This window comes from Thermobia domestica, chromosome 5, assembly GCF_964235325.1.
Source record: "Thermobia domestica chromosome 5, izTheDome1.hap1.1, whole genome shotgun sequence".
NCBI classification, from domain to species: Eukaryota; Metazoa; Arthropoda; class Insecta; order Zygentoma; family Lepismatidae; genus Thermobia; species Thermobia domestica.
Window position 1 is genome coordinate 237,674,720 of NC_137458.1, and position 18,546 is coordinate 237,693,265.

The 18,546-nt window shown below is 35.9% G+C and overlaps 1 protein-coding gene across 3 annotated transcripts in view; it reads right to left on the minus strand.

The window, feature by feature from the left end:
* LOC145686471 (1-acyl-sn-glycerol-3-phosphate acyltransferase gamma-like) overlaps positions 1-18,546 on the minus strand; it is a 219,903-nt gene that overhangs the window by 68,907 nt on the left and 132,450 nt on the right. For all 3 annotated transcript variants that reach the window (XM_081759814.1, XM_081759813.1, XM_081759812.1), the window contains exon 2: positions 10,144-10,362. In XM_081759814.1, coding sequence (XP_081615940.1) covers positions 10,144-10,327 — 184 coding nt within the window. In that variant the 5' untranslated portion in view covers positions 10,328-10,362. The remainder of the gene's footprint in view (positions 1-10,143; positions 10,363-18,546) is intronic.

The window sequence follows — 18,546 nt, forward strand, 5'->3', positions numbered from 1 at the left end:
TGTAATAGTTGTGGATGGAACTTACATTTATATAGAGAAGAGCACACATTTCCTACAGAAACAAAGTCAACATACTACACAAGAGGCTAATGAGTCGAGATTAGTTACATCAGTGAGATGGGTAGTAGAAGCCTTAAATGGTTTGCTAAAAACTTTTCAAGCACTAGCCCACGTCGTGCCCAATTCTCAAGTGCCATACATAGGAGACTATGTCAAAATTGTAAGTAGCATCTGCAATGCATTTAGGCCTCCTCGAATAATGGAAGATGATGAAAGTGCAAAAAATTGGAGAAAGAATGTTAGCATTGCACTTCCATCCCAATGAGTTGCAACACCGCGTGACTGCAGAAAAGCGGTTAAGAAAAAGGGTTATTTGGCAAGAAATGACTGATGACACTTTGACCGATTTCCCTCGTTTAATACTTGAAGAACTTAAACAACTGACCTTGGGCATATATCAGCTGAAACAGGCGACCTCTTATACAACTGAACATACAGATGAACTAGGCTTTACAAGTTGTTCCCACACAGAGAATGTTCAGATGTAATAAGAGTTTTAATTCAGAGCCGACACACATCGTCCAAGATACACACTCTATGGATACAGTATAATATAGCTACAGTTGGATCTTGGTATTGCCAGTGTAAAGTTGGAGCACGTGTTGTTGGATGCTGTGCTCACATTGCTTCTGTGTTGTGGTTTCTTGGTTACTATCGACACCTTCATCACCAACAAGAAAGACACTCCGCACATTATCAAGCTTTTATACAAGATGCTGCAGTTGGCTGGTCTGATGACGAAAATGCTGATGATGACAAAGCAGGAGACTCAGATTGACAGGAAAGTGAAAATAGAACCGTGTGTCTCTCTACATGTTCTGTTACGGCTCTGAGTGGTCTGTGAAGAACAAACTAATAAAATGACTATTGTGATATTGCCATTCTGTAGTAGACCTATATCACGAAGTTCTAATAGGGGATACCACAAATAGTGTTTTGACAACATTAAAAAACGAAAAGTTTTGTCTTTTTAATATTCATTTTGTTTCATTTTCATTAGTAATGTTAGTTTCTTGTCCATGTTACCTACAATATAATAAGATTGTGCATTTTTTGTTAACAAATGGTGCTGTGTAAAACCTTAATTGCAAAATATATTTTGTTAACATTCTGTTTTTCATACATATCTGCTCTAGTACTACCATTATAGCATAAATGAATTGAAAAATCAAGGGGGCCGATTTTGGCCCTTTTCGCCACCCCTCCTTTATAATTTAAATCAGAGTTTCCCAACCGGTGTGCCGCGAATGGACCGCTGGTGTGCCGCGAGGAAATCGAAACAAAATTATTAATTCTAGAGCAACCAAATTGGAAGACATAGGAAGAAAATGTATAATTTTATATTTCACATTACTATGAATTTCTCCCATGGAAAAAAATACTGTAATTGTAATATATTATTCTACATCTATTACTGTGTAGCAGACAGTATTTCGGCTAGTACGCATTTCCACGGTTAACTGCTATTACGCTTCAATTGAGAGTCATACTAACACCGAGAAATGGAAGCACTTGTACGGTACGCGTCAAGTGAACGTTCGTAGAACACTCATTCCTACGTGAATGACAGAACAATTTGTTCAACAGCTGTGTTTTGACTTCGACGCATCGCAAGCTGTGTGATTGCAATAATATGCACCGGTTTTGGTTAAAACAGCAAAGTTAAAAGTACAAGACATTTCTTTGTTCGTTCGTTATTTAGTGACCTTCGTTCTTAGTGAAAAGTTGGATACAGTTTTCGAAAAAAGAAAGCGTATTTTTAAAACTCCGAGTCCTTATATTTCATTGCAATTGTTTTCTATTTTAAAATTAGAATAAAAAATAAGCATAATGAATTATCATAGGGGAAAACCAGTGATTGAGCTTTCATCCCTGTGAGAAGATGATCAGTAATCACAGAAAAAATACCATGGTATTTTATATTTGCAAATAATAGTAATAATAATATCTATGAGTGTGCCGCGAGAATTCAAGTTACACCCGTAGTGTGCCGGAAGTTGAGAAAGGTTGGGAAACGCTGATTTAAATCTTCACAAGAAATTTACTTACTAGTACCTCTTTCTACGTCATAACGTGCTAATTGATGAGCGAATAATAACTCTTTCATAATCGTACTTTCACGAAGATGAAGTGAAATATTTCAATATGTGCCAATGGAAACATGTTAATATATATGTATATCTGGGTGTGTTTGAGTGCGTTATGTATCTGCGGGAAACATTGAATCATATTGGAAAATGTCATGTCTACGGACGGGAAGTTTCACTTCACGAACTGGTAACACTGCCTGTCAGAGTAAATATCAATTATTTTAGTCCAATTTCACTCGTGCAGACGAAGAATGTAAATAAACTATGTCTGTTCTCTGTGCGGCAATAATGTTCGAGCAAAAGTTTTTGAAAACTTCAGATGAGATATTTCGTGAACTGATTAGACACCAAGAAGAAAGTGCTGAAGCTATCATAGTCTGGGTTTTAGGCTGTCCCTTCCCTCCAATTTTTACCTTCGAGATCCGCCACTGAAGACCAATATACTCATCACTAATATCACGCTTTAAATTAATTGGAAATCTACTAATAATACTATGTTCTCCTTAAAAAACAATTAAAATACTGATGGGTCAAAAATGACCCTATGTTCCTCGGATGCATTATTTCTAGTATCTTTCCTGGACGAGTGTTAATACGACATATCAAGGAAACCCACAAGACAAACAAGTTTAGATGGGAAAGATGAGTAAAGAAAAATATCGCCACGTTGAAGACCAAACGAAGAAGCAATACCAAACAGAAAATGTATGTGGCTGTGAAAAGGATAAGGAATCTCTCTGCACGGACTAAGTAAGTTAACAATACACATACGTAACTGACAATGTAAGTACTGCGCAATTTCTAAGGATTCATAAGCTGGAACAACCCAAATTATTATGTCGTTCAAAAACAAGTGAGTTTCATTTCACATAGTGAAATCACGGTAGACTTCCGAACTATAAGGATTCAACCTTAACAGATATATCATTTCCTGTTTCAATAGAGGGCTAAAAGCGGAGACGAAATCTCTTACGAATGTTGAACCGATTTACAAAACGCCTTTTCTCTCTTAACGTTTCTACTATATGAGAATCGAAAAATATTTGTTGCTATCTCTTGCCATTTCTGCTCTATGGGAAACCAATATCGAAGCAGGAAAATTGTAGATATCATCTACTTTAGGTTTCAATAGATAAGGGTGGAGCCGGAATTCAGTTTTGGGAACCCTCTCTGCTCTAGTCTAATGGTTATCGCGTGTGCCTTTGAGGCACGAGGTTCAAGATTCGATTCCCAGTCGAAGTACGTCAAGTACTACATCGGTTCAGATTCTACTTTAAACTGTAGATCTTATCCTATATAGCCCCGCTGCAACGTAATCAATCATTCTATTCTGGGATCCATATATGTATAGCAGGGCTTATAGTGGTTTGGTCTCTTGTAAATAGTTGAAAAGTGACCAAAAGCACACGAAAAAGTGACCAAAATCTCATCATGGCCCTTTTTTCCTTTGCCAATTTCTCCATCGCCTCTCTCTTTGTTGTTTCGTTTCATCTTTTCTTCTTTACTTCTTCTTTTTGAGCTTCCTCCTTTCTTAGGTTTTCTAAGTATGCTTTGTAGTTACGGTAAGCAGACTTAGCAGATGTAAGAAGCTTTTGAGTAAGTGAAACCAGTTCTGGCCTATTTTCGAATTTCTTCATCCCAGACATTATACTTAACTTAGCATTGAGAGTTCTCAAAGCCATGAAATATTCAAATACATCACCTACTCTTAAGAAGAACATACAAGAAGCATAACACAAGACGAACATGATGAACTACACAAACACACACATACAACGTTGAGCGGAGCGTTAACTATTACGAGAGAAGGCTAAATGACTATTATGATAGAAGAAAGAACCGACACAGAAGGGTTCTCAACCTCACCTTGAGAGCTTAAGCATCCACCAACCATCCACTGTGCTTTAGAAAGAATAAAAGCTGACTATTTCACATGTGGCAGCAAGTACTGAAGTTTTCAGAAGAGCAATGAGTAACAAGTTTCTGCCTTTTTTCATTTATTTTTATATTCTTCTTAGAAAACTGCCAACGCAAAACATAAATCACACGAAAAACTCACTTTACCTCCCAGAAAAGTAACTTTTACAGGGTGTCTACTAAAATTCCAAAATGAAATTTCGTGACTATTTCGCGACCTTTTCTTTACCAAAGCATAAAATTTAGTATCATTTTCGAGAGCGAATTAGGCCGAATTTTCATGCAAGCGATAGAAGAGTGCTTTGCTTGCGATTTGGTGGAATCAAAAGCAGACAATACACATTTTTGGTCATGAACTTTGATGTTTTATAGAACAAAATTTTCCAGTCTTTACTTATAATAAAATAAAATAAATAAATAAAGTGACCCAAAAGCTAAATTTCTTGACTTTCATGACTGTTTTCTGATTTCGTGACCGATAGACACCCTGTTTTAGTGACAAATTTGAAAAAAAGGAACTTTTACTGAACAATTTGAAAAAAAAAGTAACTCGCTATAAGCCCTGGTATATATATATATATATATATATATATATATATATATATATATATAGAGAGAGAGAGAGAGAGAGAGAGAGATAGGTAGATAGATATAGATATATATATAAATGAAATATCGTATTCGTAATCGAATCGAGGAAAAACGGCTGAGCCGAGTTATCATTTACCTCGAACCAGGATTTTATCATATTACTTCGATTAAAATACATATTCTTAGCGGGGTGCGGGTTATAATTTATGCGAAAAACTGAGTATCCCACAAACCTCTCAAGCCAGGAACATGGAACTCGGTATAATAAAATATTCATTTATAAAAAATGGACACATGTTTCTGTTTTCGAAAAGTTTTGTTCTAACGAGGAGGGGGGGGGGGGGGCATTTTATATCTATATTATATATATAAATGGATATATGTATTATCTGTGTACGTTCCAGCATAACTCTGAAATGGCAGGAATAATTTCCCAATCTTTGTACACAAATGACTTACATTTTTTTTTTTTAATGTGGAGCTTCCACATCCCTACAATTCCTAGGGGGTGGGAAGGAGTGACATACAGGGTGACACACGGGAGATGGACGGTTTTTAATGAAATAATACTCAGCCAATTTGAAAATTAATGCATGTTTATTTACACAAAATCAAAGCTCATTATTTGCCATTTTAGTTAACAAAGCTAATTACCTGCTATTTCAGTTATTTGTGAAAAATAATGACGTCAACGTGATATCCATCATTTCGAATGCATGACTCAAGTCTCTTCTCAAAATCCTTTATCACACGGACTAACATCTCTGCGGGGATGGCAGCAATTTCTTGAATGATTGCATTCTTCAACTCGTCCAAAATTTGTTGTTTGTGGTTATAGACACAGCTCTTAAGGTACCCCCACAGAAAAAAGTCACACACTGGTAAGTCGGGAGACCTGGGAGGCCAAGGAACATTGCCAAAACGTGAGATAATCTGTCCAGGAAACATGCGTCTAAAAACTGTCATTGAAGTGTTCGCGGTGTGTGATGTTGCCCCATCCTGCTGGAACCAAACACGTTTTAAGGGGATTCGTCGTCTTCTTAGTTCTGGTTTCAAGAATGTTTCAAGCATACGAATATATCGAGCCGAATTAACAGTAACTGTGGCCCCGTTCTCTTCGAAAATATAAGGTCCAATAAAATGCCAACAGAGCCAAAAGAACACCAGACTTTTACTTTTTCAGAGTGTAGAGGACGCTGGTGGATAAGGTGTGGATGCTCTAAAGCCCAGTAACGTAAATTTTGCTTATTCACGGTCCCGTTTAAATTGAAATGAGCGTCATCGCTCATCAATAAAATTGCATTTTCATTCGATCCCAAAATCACTTGCATTCTGTAAGCAAAGTCTTCGCGTACAGCAAAATCAGTTGCCTTAAGTTGTTGGACAATGAGCATTTTGTAGGGATGGAATTTTAATTCTTTATACAAAACTCGTCTAACCGATTCACGATTGATTCGTAGCTCACTAGCATGACGTCTACTCTATCTGAAGTTTTTCATCCATCTGAGGATTGTGTTACGGCTCGTAACAGCTCCATGTCGACCGACATTAAACGAAACAATCGCTGCGTAGCTGTAATAGACTCACCACTTCTCACGAAACTGTCATAGACAAACAATCGACGTTGCAAGTCCCACTGCTCCATAGTGACTGAGTAAATGAAATGGCGTCTTGTGTAGAGCAGAACTATTCCCACCACGACCACCTCCCACCACCGCACTCTCAGTACAACGCAGTTCAAAACCGTCCGTCTCCCGTGTGTCATTCTGTATAAAAGTAATAAAAAATGAACGACATTAGTGTCGAATTCAGCTTTCGAGTTCGCTGAGAATAATAGTGACACTCTCGATGTCGTTTCAATTCAAGTTCTGCCCCTAGCGGGGATACAACGCTCTTAGCGCTCCTAGGGTTTTAGTGGGAAGGAGTTACATGTAAGATAATTGTACAAGACCGATATTACTGTCGAAACCATACTTTTTCGGGGTCACTGAGATGAATAATAACATTTCTGATGCCTTCAAGTTCAAGTTCAACCCTAATCGGGATGGAAGGTGAGAAGACATGAAAAATAAAATGCCCAAAATGACTGAGATGAGTGTTGAATTTCATTCGAAAGTAGAAATACAACTTTATATTGGGTTACCGTTAATGCGTGTTGGTATTATAGATTGTCAAAATTGTCTCCCCTCCCCTCTCGATATTTGCACATACTACATTTAAGATTTATCTATTAGTTTAAAAGTTAGGAGGGCGTTTTGAGATAGATTAAACATTATATATATATATATATATATATATATATATATATATATATATATATATATATATATATATATATATATATATAAACATTCACCCGATACAAGACCGATCGTATCCGTTATCGTTTTTACCTTTGTGAGTTCGAAAATGAAAGATATTTACTAATTTGAGTTTTTAAACAGGAGGAAAAAGGCATAGGAAGCCTTTCTTGAAACACTGAATCTATATACAGCGTTTACGGGTTAACCTTATATATATTTGAATAGGTCAAAATTACGCACAAGACATTATATACATTACACTACCTGGAAATATAGGGAACTAACTCGTGTCTATTTCTAAACAAACTCTCTTTATTGATATACAGTTGCCATCGCTTCGTCCAATTTATGTAGCATGTAGCATAGTCATTTTTGAGGGTATGGTTCAGATACTGGAAAACAGCACTTCCCAGGGATGATCTACTGGCATAATGGCGTCCACGAAGAAAATCCTGGAGATTTGGGAACCAAAAGTCATACAATTACGGCGAGTATTTTCGTACACTTTTGAATACAGAATTTTTGCCCAAATTGACGGAGAAACGACCACAAATGATAAATGGCAATTTCCACCCGCCCTACTCACCACTTCGGGAGTGGCAGAAGTTCAATACCGTGGTCAGCCAAGAATGACGTCACAACATTAGCACAGGGTGGCGGTACACTGTCCCCATGTGTAGGATGAAATTGCCATTGACCGTTTGTGGTCATTTCTCACTCAATTTGGCCAAACTTTTGTATAGAAAAATACTCACCCGTAATTGTACGACTTTTAGGAACTGTGGAACAATATCATTCCCTGGGAATCCTAGAAGACAGCGTACAGTATCTTGACATTGGACGCCACTTCACTTTTTTTTTTGGGGGGGGGGGGAAGGGGTCTGTGTGTTTCCAATGCACCGACTGTCTTTTTGGTTCTGGATTGAACAATGGAATCTGTGATTCATCCATTGTCAAAATACTTCCCAAGAAATTACGTCCCTCTCTTTTTGAAGCGTGTCAAATTTGTAACAATGGAATCCTTGCCTCTTTTTCATCGTCATTAAGCAAGGCCCAGTTCGTTTATAAGTATTCGTTCTACTGTTCGCATCGTTAACCCCAATATATCACAAATCTCCTGAATGGTGATACTCCTATCTTCCAGGATGAAATTTCAACACGAGCAATGTTAGTGTCAATTGACGCTGATTTTGGATGTCCAGACCTCTGCTCATCTTTCATACTCGTTCGCCCCGGTCTGAACCCTCGTACCACTTCCTAACAATGTTTTCTATCATCACACACACCCTCCAATTGGTGATGAATATCGATTACACAACATCCACCTACGGTGAGGAATTTCATAACTATCCGTTGCTCTTCAACCGAAAATTTCATGTCTTCGGGCACTATCAGAAACATGTCTTACTGTGACTCAACTGATGCCACCTAATAAACAAACCCTGCATTGCTTAGAGAGGAAGAATGGAAGTCTCCGATGGTGCCATTGCTTTTCTGAAATGACAAAATGTGGACTTTAGAACAAAGTGCCATATACTTTTGGTGTGCACCTCGTAAAACAATGCTTTTAATTTTCGTTGGTTATAAAGCCTGTGCTGCTTTCTCATTACCGGTACTCAGAATTGAAATAATAATAATAAATAATAAATAAAAAAAATGTAACATTAAAGTTAAAATTTTGCGCGCAAGAAGATAACATAGGTCAGGGAAGGGCAAACTACAGTCTGCGGGCTACTCGCTGCCCCCTGAAAGGTTGCATCCAGCCCGCGACATGAATTCTAATCTGACGAATTTACCTTCACTTCTGACAATCAGTACACTCGAACTCGAATAAGATTATGAAAAACTTTTAGAACATGCATTTACAGTTACATTTATCAGATTCTTCTTTCATAATTGTTCAAATCTTCAATCATTAACAGGGCTTAATATTACAAGAATTCTGTACAATATACCACTGTTGTTTTTAATAAATAATGTTGGATCACGTAAAGATTTTCCTCTTTTCTTTGGCTCCCTCCTTTAAAAAAACCTGGCCTACACTAACAAGGAAATTTAACACCAATACTTCAAGAATTACATATACTGCATTATTTCTCTACTGAAGGAATTAATCAAAATGCATGGTTCTTCAAGCAACATATTTTTATTAAGGGATACGCACTGAGGATGGTGAAAACTTGTTGCTGAAACGACTGCGTTCGGATTGCTACTTGGATGTTTAGGTGAGTATATAATTTTTGTTATAATATTTGATATACATCCTATTGCCTCTAAGTAACAGGATTGTTATAACCTATCTCCCTAACATCTTGCTTTATATTACCCTTTCCCTCTTCTATTATCCACCCAAAAGTCTATTTCCTAGGAGAATCTCCATTAAAATTGTATTTACTCCACGGAAGTGATATGTCCTGCCAATACTTTTCTGTTTAATTATCGTAATTTCTTCTGCAATGCATATTGAGTTCTGCGTTATGCATTTACCGATAGTTTATAGCAGAATTTAAAATTTTCAGCATTTTTGCGAAAATCAGGGGGAAAATTTGTTACCTAATACGCAACATACTTGGCAAGTGGGATCTCAGATGTTTCAGAAATTACGAAACCATTTGAGCTTGAGATCTACACATTAAATGTAAATTCTGTATGAAAATAAAATATAATACATACATTAAATAAATAAAACAAGACAAAATTAAAATAATTATAAATATAACGGCTGAAAAAGAAAATTTCAAACCAACCACAAGAATTTGCAAGCAATGACTAATTAACTCTTCGAAGTAATGTGAAAGTTTTGCGCCTACCCCTCACGCAAGACAATTCAAACACTGAACTTCACTAATTGTCCAAGATGAGAAAATTATGCTTTTGACACTTCATTACTTTAAGTTGAGAAACTTGAAAAATAAATAAATAAATAAATTAATTAATAATAATAATAATAAAGTAAATATGTCAGATTACTGGTACTATGAAATGAACCCCTGCTTTATGTATTAAGACAAAATTAATGTACTATTCCTAAGTATTTTTATGCACAAATTAGGAATAATACAAATCATATAGGATTTAACAGATACGTATGAAAATAATACTAATATGCTAGTCCTCCTGTCTTGTGCGTTAATATTAACAGTTCTGAATTAAGCTTTAAATGCTAAGAAGACAATACTTACGACTGTTCAGGGAGTATGACAAGTAGTAGTTCAATTTCCGATAGAGATACTTGCTGCATGGACGAATTGTAATCCACATCAAGGCCTGCGTGCAGTTAATGATCAATCCTGAGGTGAAGAATGTGATTGCCAGAAGCAAGTGTGAGATGGGTGATCGTTTGATGTGAGAAATGACAACATCCATTTTGGCCTTTTCTTTCTTTAGCTTAACAGTTCCACCTGAAAGAATATTTTATTTTTATAAGTTGTACGCAACACAAATTACCATGACTTCTAAATACAGTGAAACCACTGAATAGCGAACACTGTTGATACACGATCATTTGTTCATAAATGAGAGGTATTCCTTACCGAGAGATTCACATATTTAGATTACCCACAGCTCATGCGGTAATTGTATGTAATATACAGTAAGTATGACAGTTATACAGAGTACATGTAAATATATACTAATGCCGAAATTTGTATTCAGAATTTAAATTTCTAAGGGAAATGAGAGGATATCAACTTGTCAAGAAACAAATGTTCACTGATGGGTGTGTTTACACGGAATGCAAAATATACTGCTTTTGAAATCATTTTCTTCTCAAGTATACATATATGTCATTCTCATTATACAAATCTTTAATTTGCACGCTAAATATTCTGAACGTAAAAGCAACGCAAAAAGAATACGCAAAATTATTATTAAATATTGAAAATTTATTGTAAATACAGAAAAGAATTGCTTCAAGTTCACCTCGTTAACTGTTGTGTAGTGGCTTAACAGTCTATTGATTTATAACAAAGACATCCTGTGAGGAAGGGATTTTCTGTCTATTGCACTGTACTGCAGATTTATTTCCACTAAAACGTACGAACTGAGAATAGTTCCTATCCATTATTAAGGTGTTATTAAAACGCTGGAGGAAAAATAAGATTGTTCGTGTTCGTAAACGGGAGGGTTCTGTTTCATAATAATTTATATAATATTCTAAGGTCAAAACGATCTGTTCGCATTACGGATATGTCACTGAGAAAAAAGGCTTTTGTAATAAATAAATAAATAAATAAACTGCTTCGCTGCGTTATATTAAGAAAAAACAGTAATTTGTTTCATGAGTCAGTCACTTTTCACTATTACTAAAGTGCTCCTTGATATTGGTCATTTTCGATGATTTTTATATATCCCCTCTCCTCCCCATGTTACGGGCCACGGTATCGGAAGTGTCATTGTTCATCTCAGCGACCTCAAAAATATAAATTCGACACTGATATTGGTCATTTTGATTATATATATATTTGGGCGGGGCAAAAAAATTAATTGATGCAAATTTAATGAAGATCGCTGCTCTTGTATGTGCTAAGCACACTTTCAGTATGATTCCTAAAAAAATCACACTTCTACTGGTCGCAACTGGAATCTGATTCAGTAATTTTATTATTTTGTAATTTTCCAATTTCTCGCTAGATGGCACCACAAATGTCAGTGTAATTTTGTAAAACAAAAGGTTTTGCGTGTAGTTGCAGAATTTCCTTACCACATATTTTAATTATAGTTTATACATATTTTCATTTTTCTCTTGTTTTGCTTAAAATAAATGTTAGTTCGATGCAATTAACGCAGTTTTATTCTAAAACTTGCAACAAGTTTTTACCAAATATCCACCAGCAAGGCGCACATCATTTACATTCAAAGCGGACTTCAATAATTTCAAACAAGTATTTGATATCTGTACTTGCAATTGTGTTAGAAACAAAATAATGGGCAGACAGTTGTGTAAATGCGCCATAAAAGTACCACAAATTGAGTGGAATTTCTGGGTAGATCAGACTTCGGGTCGGAAAATGGTAATCGGTTCGATTGACAAGATTGTTTCGAGTTCACTTCAGAAAAAAAGCAGAGAGGACGGACCAGGAAGAGCGGTTTAGGAAAAAGCATTTGCAAAGCCTAACTACGACTAAAACTACTGCCTGTCAGTTGAACTTTATGGAAGCAAATGAAGCAAGTGGTGTGGCCTTGGAAGATGAATCACCTTATGAAGCAAACACATCCGACTCTGAAGACACAGATTCCGAAAAACGGCCAGCACAAAATAGGCATCAGTACCCACACTTAAACCAAATGATGGAAAGAACTGGCGTTAGTAACCGAGATGCTTGCAAATTAATTAATGCATGCCTGAAAGACCTGAAACTGGATAAACCGGAAATATACTAGAACCAACAAAGTTGCGGAGACAGCGAATTTATTGGAGAGACAAGGGAGCAGAATCTCGTTTGTTTGACTTGCGCAGGCTAATTTGTGTTGGTTTTGATGGGCGCATAGATGAAACCAGACTATTTGGACCAGATGGAGGACAACTAACAAAGGAGGAGGATCACTACGTTATTATTGCATATCCTAGTGAGCAAGCAATACGTGGATCATATTGCTCCACAAAGTGGCAAAGCAGAAGATATTTCAAATGAAATACTCTCTGTTATACGTGACACGGATTCGACAGCTACTTTGCGTGCTGTGGTATGTGATGGAACAAATACAAACACCGGCGAACATTCTGGAATTATACATCGACTGGAAACAGCTTTAAATCGACCTTTACAGTGGCTCATTTGTATATTGCATCTGAATGAGCTTCCACTAAGAGAAATTTTTTAAAATATTGATGGCAAAACAACTGGTCCAAAGGGATTTTCGGGGCATATCGGAAAGATGCTACGTTTTGATCCACGGGATGTTCCAATAGTTGATTTCCAGCCCGTCACTGGAAATGTCAAGGAATTTTGTGTGAATATCACAAAAGCTTTTAGCGCTGATCAAAAGTATTTAATGAAGACTTGCATCGCAGTACAAAAGGGAAAGGACAACGCTGATGCTGCTGTTATAAAATTTTTACAAACTGCTTCTCCAGGTGCTCTTAATCACGCCAGGTGGTTGACACTCGCCAATCGAACCCTTCGTTTGTTCATGAGCACAAGTAATCCGTCCAAAAACCTATTGCAGCTTGTAACCTACATCGTTAGAGTGTATACTCCAAGTTGGTTCGAGATAAAAACCCATTCCAACTGCACTGATGGATCACGTAACTTCCATTTTATTTTGGAGAAAGTTAGAAATTTACCCGATAGTGAGATGAAGGAAGCTGCAATAAGATCTCTAAAGTTAAATTGTTATTTTGCCCACAGTGAAAATATTCTTCTTGCAGCTCTTGCAGATCCCGACATTGAAGTAAGAAAAGATGCAGTAGACAAGATTGTTGTTGCAAGAACGACCAAACAAGCTGGAAATTGTGTGAACCATTAAAATTTTCGGGTTCTTTAAATGATATTTCACTTTTTAACATTTCTATACATGATTTCAATCAATTTTATGAATACTGAGGAATTGTTACTTGATCACTGATATTTGTTAAGAGGGAAAATTTACCGGAAAATTTTTCCACCTCACATCACGACTAAACAACGATGTAGGAATAAGTGGAGTATGTTTTTATGAATCGGAAAATTTTCATCACTGCTTCCATCACAACGCCACCTCCACTTGTAAACTCAATGCCAGATGAAGAATTGCTGGCAAAGATTGAAATAGGACCACTGGAATTTACAGGAATTCAATGTCATTCACAAGCAGTTGAACGAGTCGTAAAAGAAGTTTCCAGGGTTTCCACAAAAGTTTTTGGTCATAAAGCCAGACATGGAATGATTGCTTCATCCGAGGAATCAAGAAGGAAATTTGGATACTAAGCATGCGTTTCTGAAAGCAGATAATTAAGTAATACTTCTTTTAAAAAATTAATGCATGTTTTAGAATAAACCTACTGAACAGAAAAAAAATTACTTTTTATCATATGCCAATAATAGCTTCATTGTTAACTCAAAGTTGGGACCCTTAAATCAAAAGATAAAAATCTGAAATTTTACATACGAAATTATCTTTACCTATATCAACTTTTAGAACTAGAGACAAAAGCCTCTGTTTACATTTCTTGAAGTTCGCCCCGCCTTTTATATCCCCTCCCACAATTTTTGCGGTGCTGAATTTGGATTTAAATGGCATCAGAAGTGTCACTGTTCATCTCAGCGACCTCAAAAACTATAGATTCATCACTAATATCGTTCATTTTCGATCATTTGTAAATGTCTTTCCCCTCGTTTAAGTTGCATACTGGTAGTCAAAGTGATATGACAAAAATCATTTCATGTTCGAACTTCATCTAGGTTGGAAATTTGATCGAGATCGGTCCGGTGGTTCAAGTTATCAAGTTTTATTTATTTTTATATCTCCCCCTCCTACCTCCTCCCTTAAGTTCTATCGTCAAAGTGAATAGACAAATACCATCCCAGGCCCGAACCTCATCTAAGTTGAAAATTTGATCGAGATCGGTCAGATGATTCAAGAGTGAAATCAAATAGACAGTCACTTCCACTTTTTTTTTTTTACATATATCTCCGCCTCCCTCTCCCCTACGTTGCACCGTCAAAGTTAAATGTTAAAAATTATCCCAAGTCCGAACGTCATCTATGTTGAAAATTTGATCGAGATCGGTTGGGTGGTTCAAGACTTATTAAGTTTTACTTATTTTTATATATCTGTCCCCCTAAGTTCTACCGTTAAAGTGATATGATAAAAACCACCTCAAGTCTGAACCTCATCTATGTTGAAAATTTAGTTAAGATCGGTCGGGTGGTTTAAATGTGATGAAGTCACAAAGAAAATCACTTTTAGTTTTACTTTTTTGACATATATCTCCCCCTCCCCCACCTCTTTATTGCACTGCAAAAGTGAAGTGGAGAAAACAGACCAGGAACGAACCTTATCTGTGTTGAAAGTTTGATTGAGATCGGTGATTCAAGAGTTATTAAGTTTTATTCATTTTCATATATTTCCCCTCCTCCCCGCCCGTAAGATCTACTGTCAAAATGAAATAATAATAAACTTCCCAGGTTTGAACTTCATATATGTTGAAAATTTGATTGAGATCGATCGGGTGGTTCAAAAGTTATTAATTCACGAATATAGTCACTTTTATTTTTATATTTATTGTTTTTTGTATATCTCTCCCTCCACCCACTCCCCTACGTTGCTCCGTCAAAGTGAAATGATGATAATCATGCCAAGTCCAAACCTCATCTACATTGAAAATTTGATCAAGATCGGTCGGGTGGTTCAAGAGTTATTAAGTATTATTTATTTTTTCTGTCTTCCTCCTCCCCCTCCCCTAAGTTCTACCGTCAAAGTAAATAGCTAAAAACACTAACAGGCCATAACCGCATCTACGATGAAAATTTGATCGAGATCGGTCGGGCGGTTCAAGAGAATAAGATTCACAAACATAGTGACTTTCAATTTTATGATACATATATATATATAGTGTATTTATTAAGCGAAAAAAATACAAATTTTCCTTTGCTGAGAAATAAATGAATGTGCGCACTAGAACAGTTCTTAGTGGCTTGTATCCATACATTGTTTCAGTCTAGAAGTAGTATTTGATTTTTTTTTTTTTAATATTGAAAATTCATTACCACAGAAACAAATGGTTGTCATAGACAATTATGGACAGAAGATACATTACACTAATTCTTTTGTTTGAAATGTAAAATCTAGAAACTAGGCTATTCATAATTGAGAAGAACGAATAAGTACATCTTCCTCATCTTTGGAAGTAGCATGAGAAATATCATGGAGCTAACAAAACTTAAATAGTTTACAAAATTTTCAGGCCAAAATGTTCACAATTTCTGGTTCATTTCAAATAAAAAATTTCTTCCATTTTAGAAGAAGGGAAGGAACTTAAAATGCTAACTGCATTACCTCGCTGAATTGCTAGACTAATGCGTTGAAATAAAAATTGTGCACTCCTTGGATCTCCTGTCTTCAGATTTAATTTCAATCCGATTTCCTTTAGGAATTCCCTAGCTTCCTTGCTAAAAGCTTCCATGGTTTCCGTAGCAAAGGCAACAAACATATGATCTTCTTTTAATTTGGAATATTTCGTGTTTTTCCGCTTATAGGCAGTCTCAGCAGCATTTCCGGCCTCTTTACATGATGAAGCTAAATGGGAAGCTGCAAATGTGTCTACACAGGTGACGTCCCATACCAGTCGTTGCCCCATTTTCCAAGGGATTAATGTCACTACATCTGGTCGTTTCCCATCATCTCGGGACATTCCAGATGGTTCTAAAATATTTGGAACATCAATGCTGGCAAGGGCTCGTCTTATTATATTAATCAGCTCTCCATGACGAGAAATTCGACCTCCACTCCTAGAACATCTTAGTGCATGTAAGCCTTTTTCATCAACCTCTAAGTTCATTGGTGACAGTTTTGATACCCTTTATGTCCAAAATGAAACTTATTCTTCTCGTGCGAAGAACAGGTATTCTGCTAGTCTTTAATAATAACGAACGCAAGTTTCACATTTTAATTTTTTTATATTTCTCGCTGCTCAAATTTACTCACTTGTGCGGTGTGTGTGTGTGTAATAAGATCATCTCTCTCTTTGAGTTGTTCGAAAAATATACAAATAATAAAGAGAGATTTTTAGCAGAAATCAGAAAAATAAAAAGTAAAATTAAAAAGCTGTTGCTTTAAGTGTTTTTCCTGCTAGCGAAATACGTTGTATATATGCTGCAGACACGTTACAGCAAATAAGATTAGCATCAGGCGAAGAAGTAGTTTTTAAATTATATTTTCCGGTTTTCGCCAATACTTCCGAACAAAGATTTTTTTCCAAATGGGTTCAAAATTTCCGGAAAGTTTACACAGCACAAGGATGATACATACCTCCATAAGATATACATTTGACTTTAACATACCAGTATTAACTAAAATGATTCTGGCCCCGTTATTTTAACATTTCCTTGCCATAACGCAGGAACTTCATAAGATTGCTTAAGATAATTTAAATGTATCTACATTATTTAATCCAAATAGAATTACATTTTAGTAACTTTTGTAGCCATAACTCCATTCTATCGCGGTGCTAAATTTAAAGTGTTTGGATGAGTGGTCGACATACATTTGTTGCCACAAATTTTCCGTATTCTAATACAAAAAACTTAAGTTTTCAATGATCTTAACTGTAAACTAGTAAATATAAAATAGTTTTCATTTTAAACGCATAATGTAGCGAAATATTAGAAAATTTCAATTTTTACCAAATTTTCCGTTTTTTTCGAAGTTAGGAAAAAACGATAAAAAAGGCCTTTTTTACCCAAAATTTCCGTTCTTTCCCAAGCCTTTACAACATTATGCAGGTGTAATAAAGAGAGAAAACTTTGAAGAATATTAGCGTTTAGCCATGAAACTTTTTGGAACTCAAATTGTTGACGGTAATAGAAATACGGAATAAACTGTTTCCTGATGAGAGTTGAGTAGGAAATGAACCCGAAGACTATATTTCGAACTTGAATTTATCGACGATCTTGTAGTGCATATCAAGACACGAAGAAATGTCTAAGCCCTCCTTAACAACAGCTTTGAAATACTGCATACATCCGAAATCTGAACGCCTCAGAACTCGAACAGCCTGGGATCCGAACGAAAAATTCGACCAAATTTTGACTCGGAATCCGAATTCTGCTTAGGAATCCAAACATTCAACTCGTTGTTCGTGTGTATTTGTACGTATGTTTCCCTGTGCTCGGGACACCCATACACTTTCTCGTTCAGTTTTCGTTGTTAAAAGTTTTATTGCAAGCATCTAGTGTGATTTTCGGCTATTTTCATATTTTAAATTTTACTAACTTTCATTTTTAGTCAAATATTATGTTAATATTTTACCTTAAAATCCAATGCATTTACTGGCAATATCGCTTTGAAAATTCGAGTTTATGCAACCCTGGAACAGATTAATCCAGTTTCAATTATTTTAAAGAGGAAAAAACTGTCTTAGATTTTAAACGATTTGGAACCCGAATAGGTTCTGGAACGGGTTAAGTTCAGATCACAAAACATCATTGTATTTAGAAACACCCACGAGAAAGAGACACAGGACATAGAGATCCAAGGAAAAAGGCTTACATAATACTATACTACTTCCTTACTATTATTTTTCTGTCACTTCGACTGCAGTTAGTCGATATTCAGGCTGATTGTTAAAACTTTGGTAAACGGTGAATCTCTTCGTTTCCCTAAAACGCAAACAAAGTATATAAGTTTGTTTCAACAAGCTACTAGACAATTCTGTCATAATACAGTAATTTGAATTCAGTTAAGTCCATCAATTCATCAGTTTATGGTTATATATGATCGAAAAAGTTAGGTTTGTTGCACAGTATTTAAAAGTTCAATTTAGTGACATTGCGAGCAAGTTCAAATTACTTATTTTATTAATTTATAACCCGTGAGAGTAGTGCTTCGAAAAGAAAGAAAAGGAGCCTACAAGAAAACAAAATCTTATATCTAACTTGAAATTT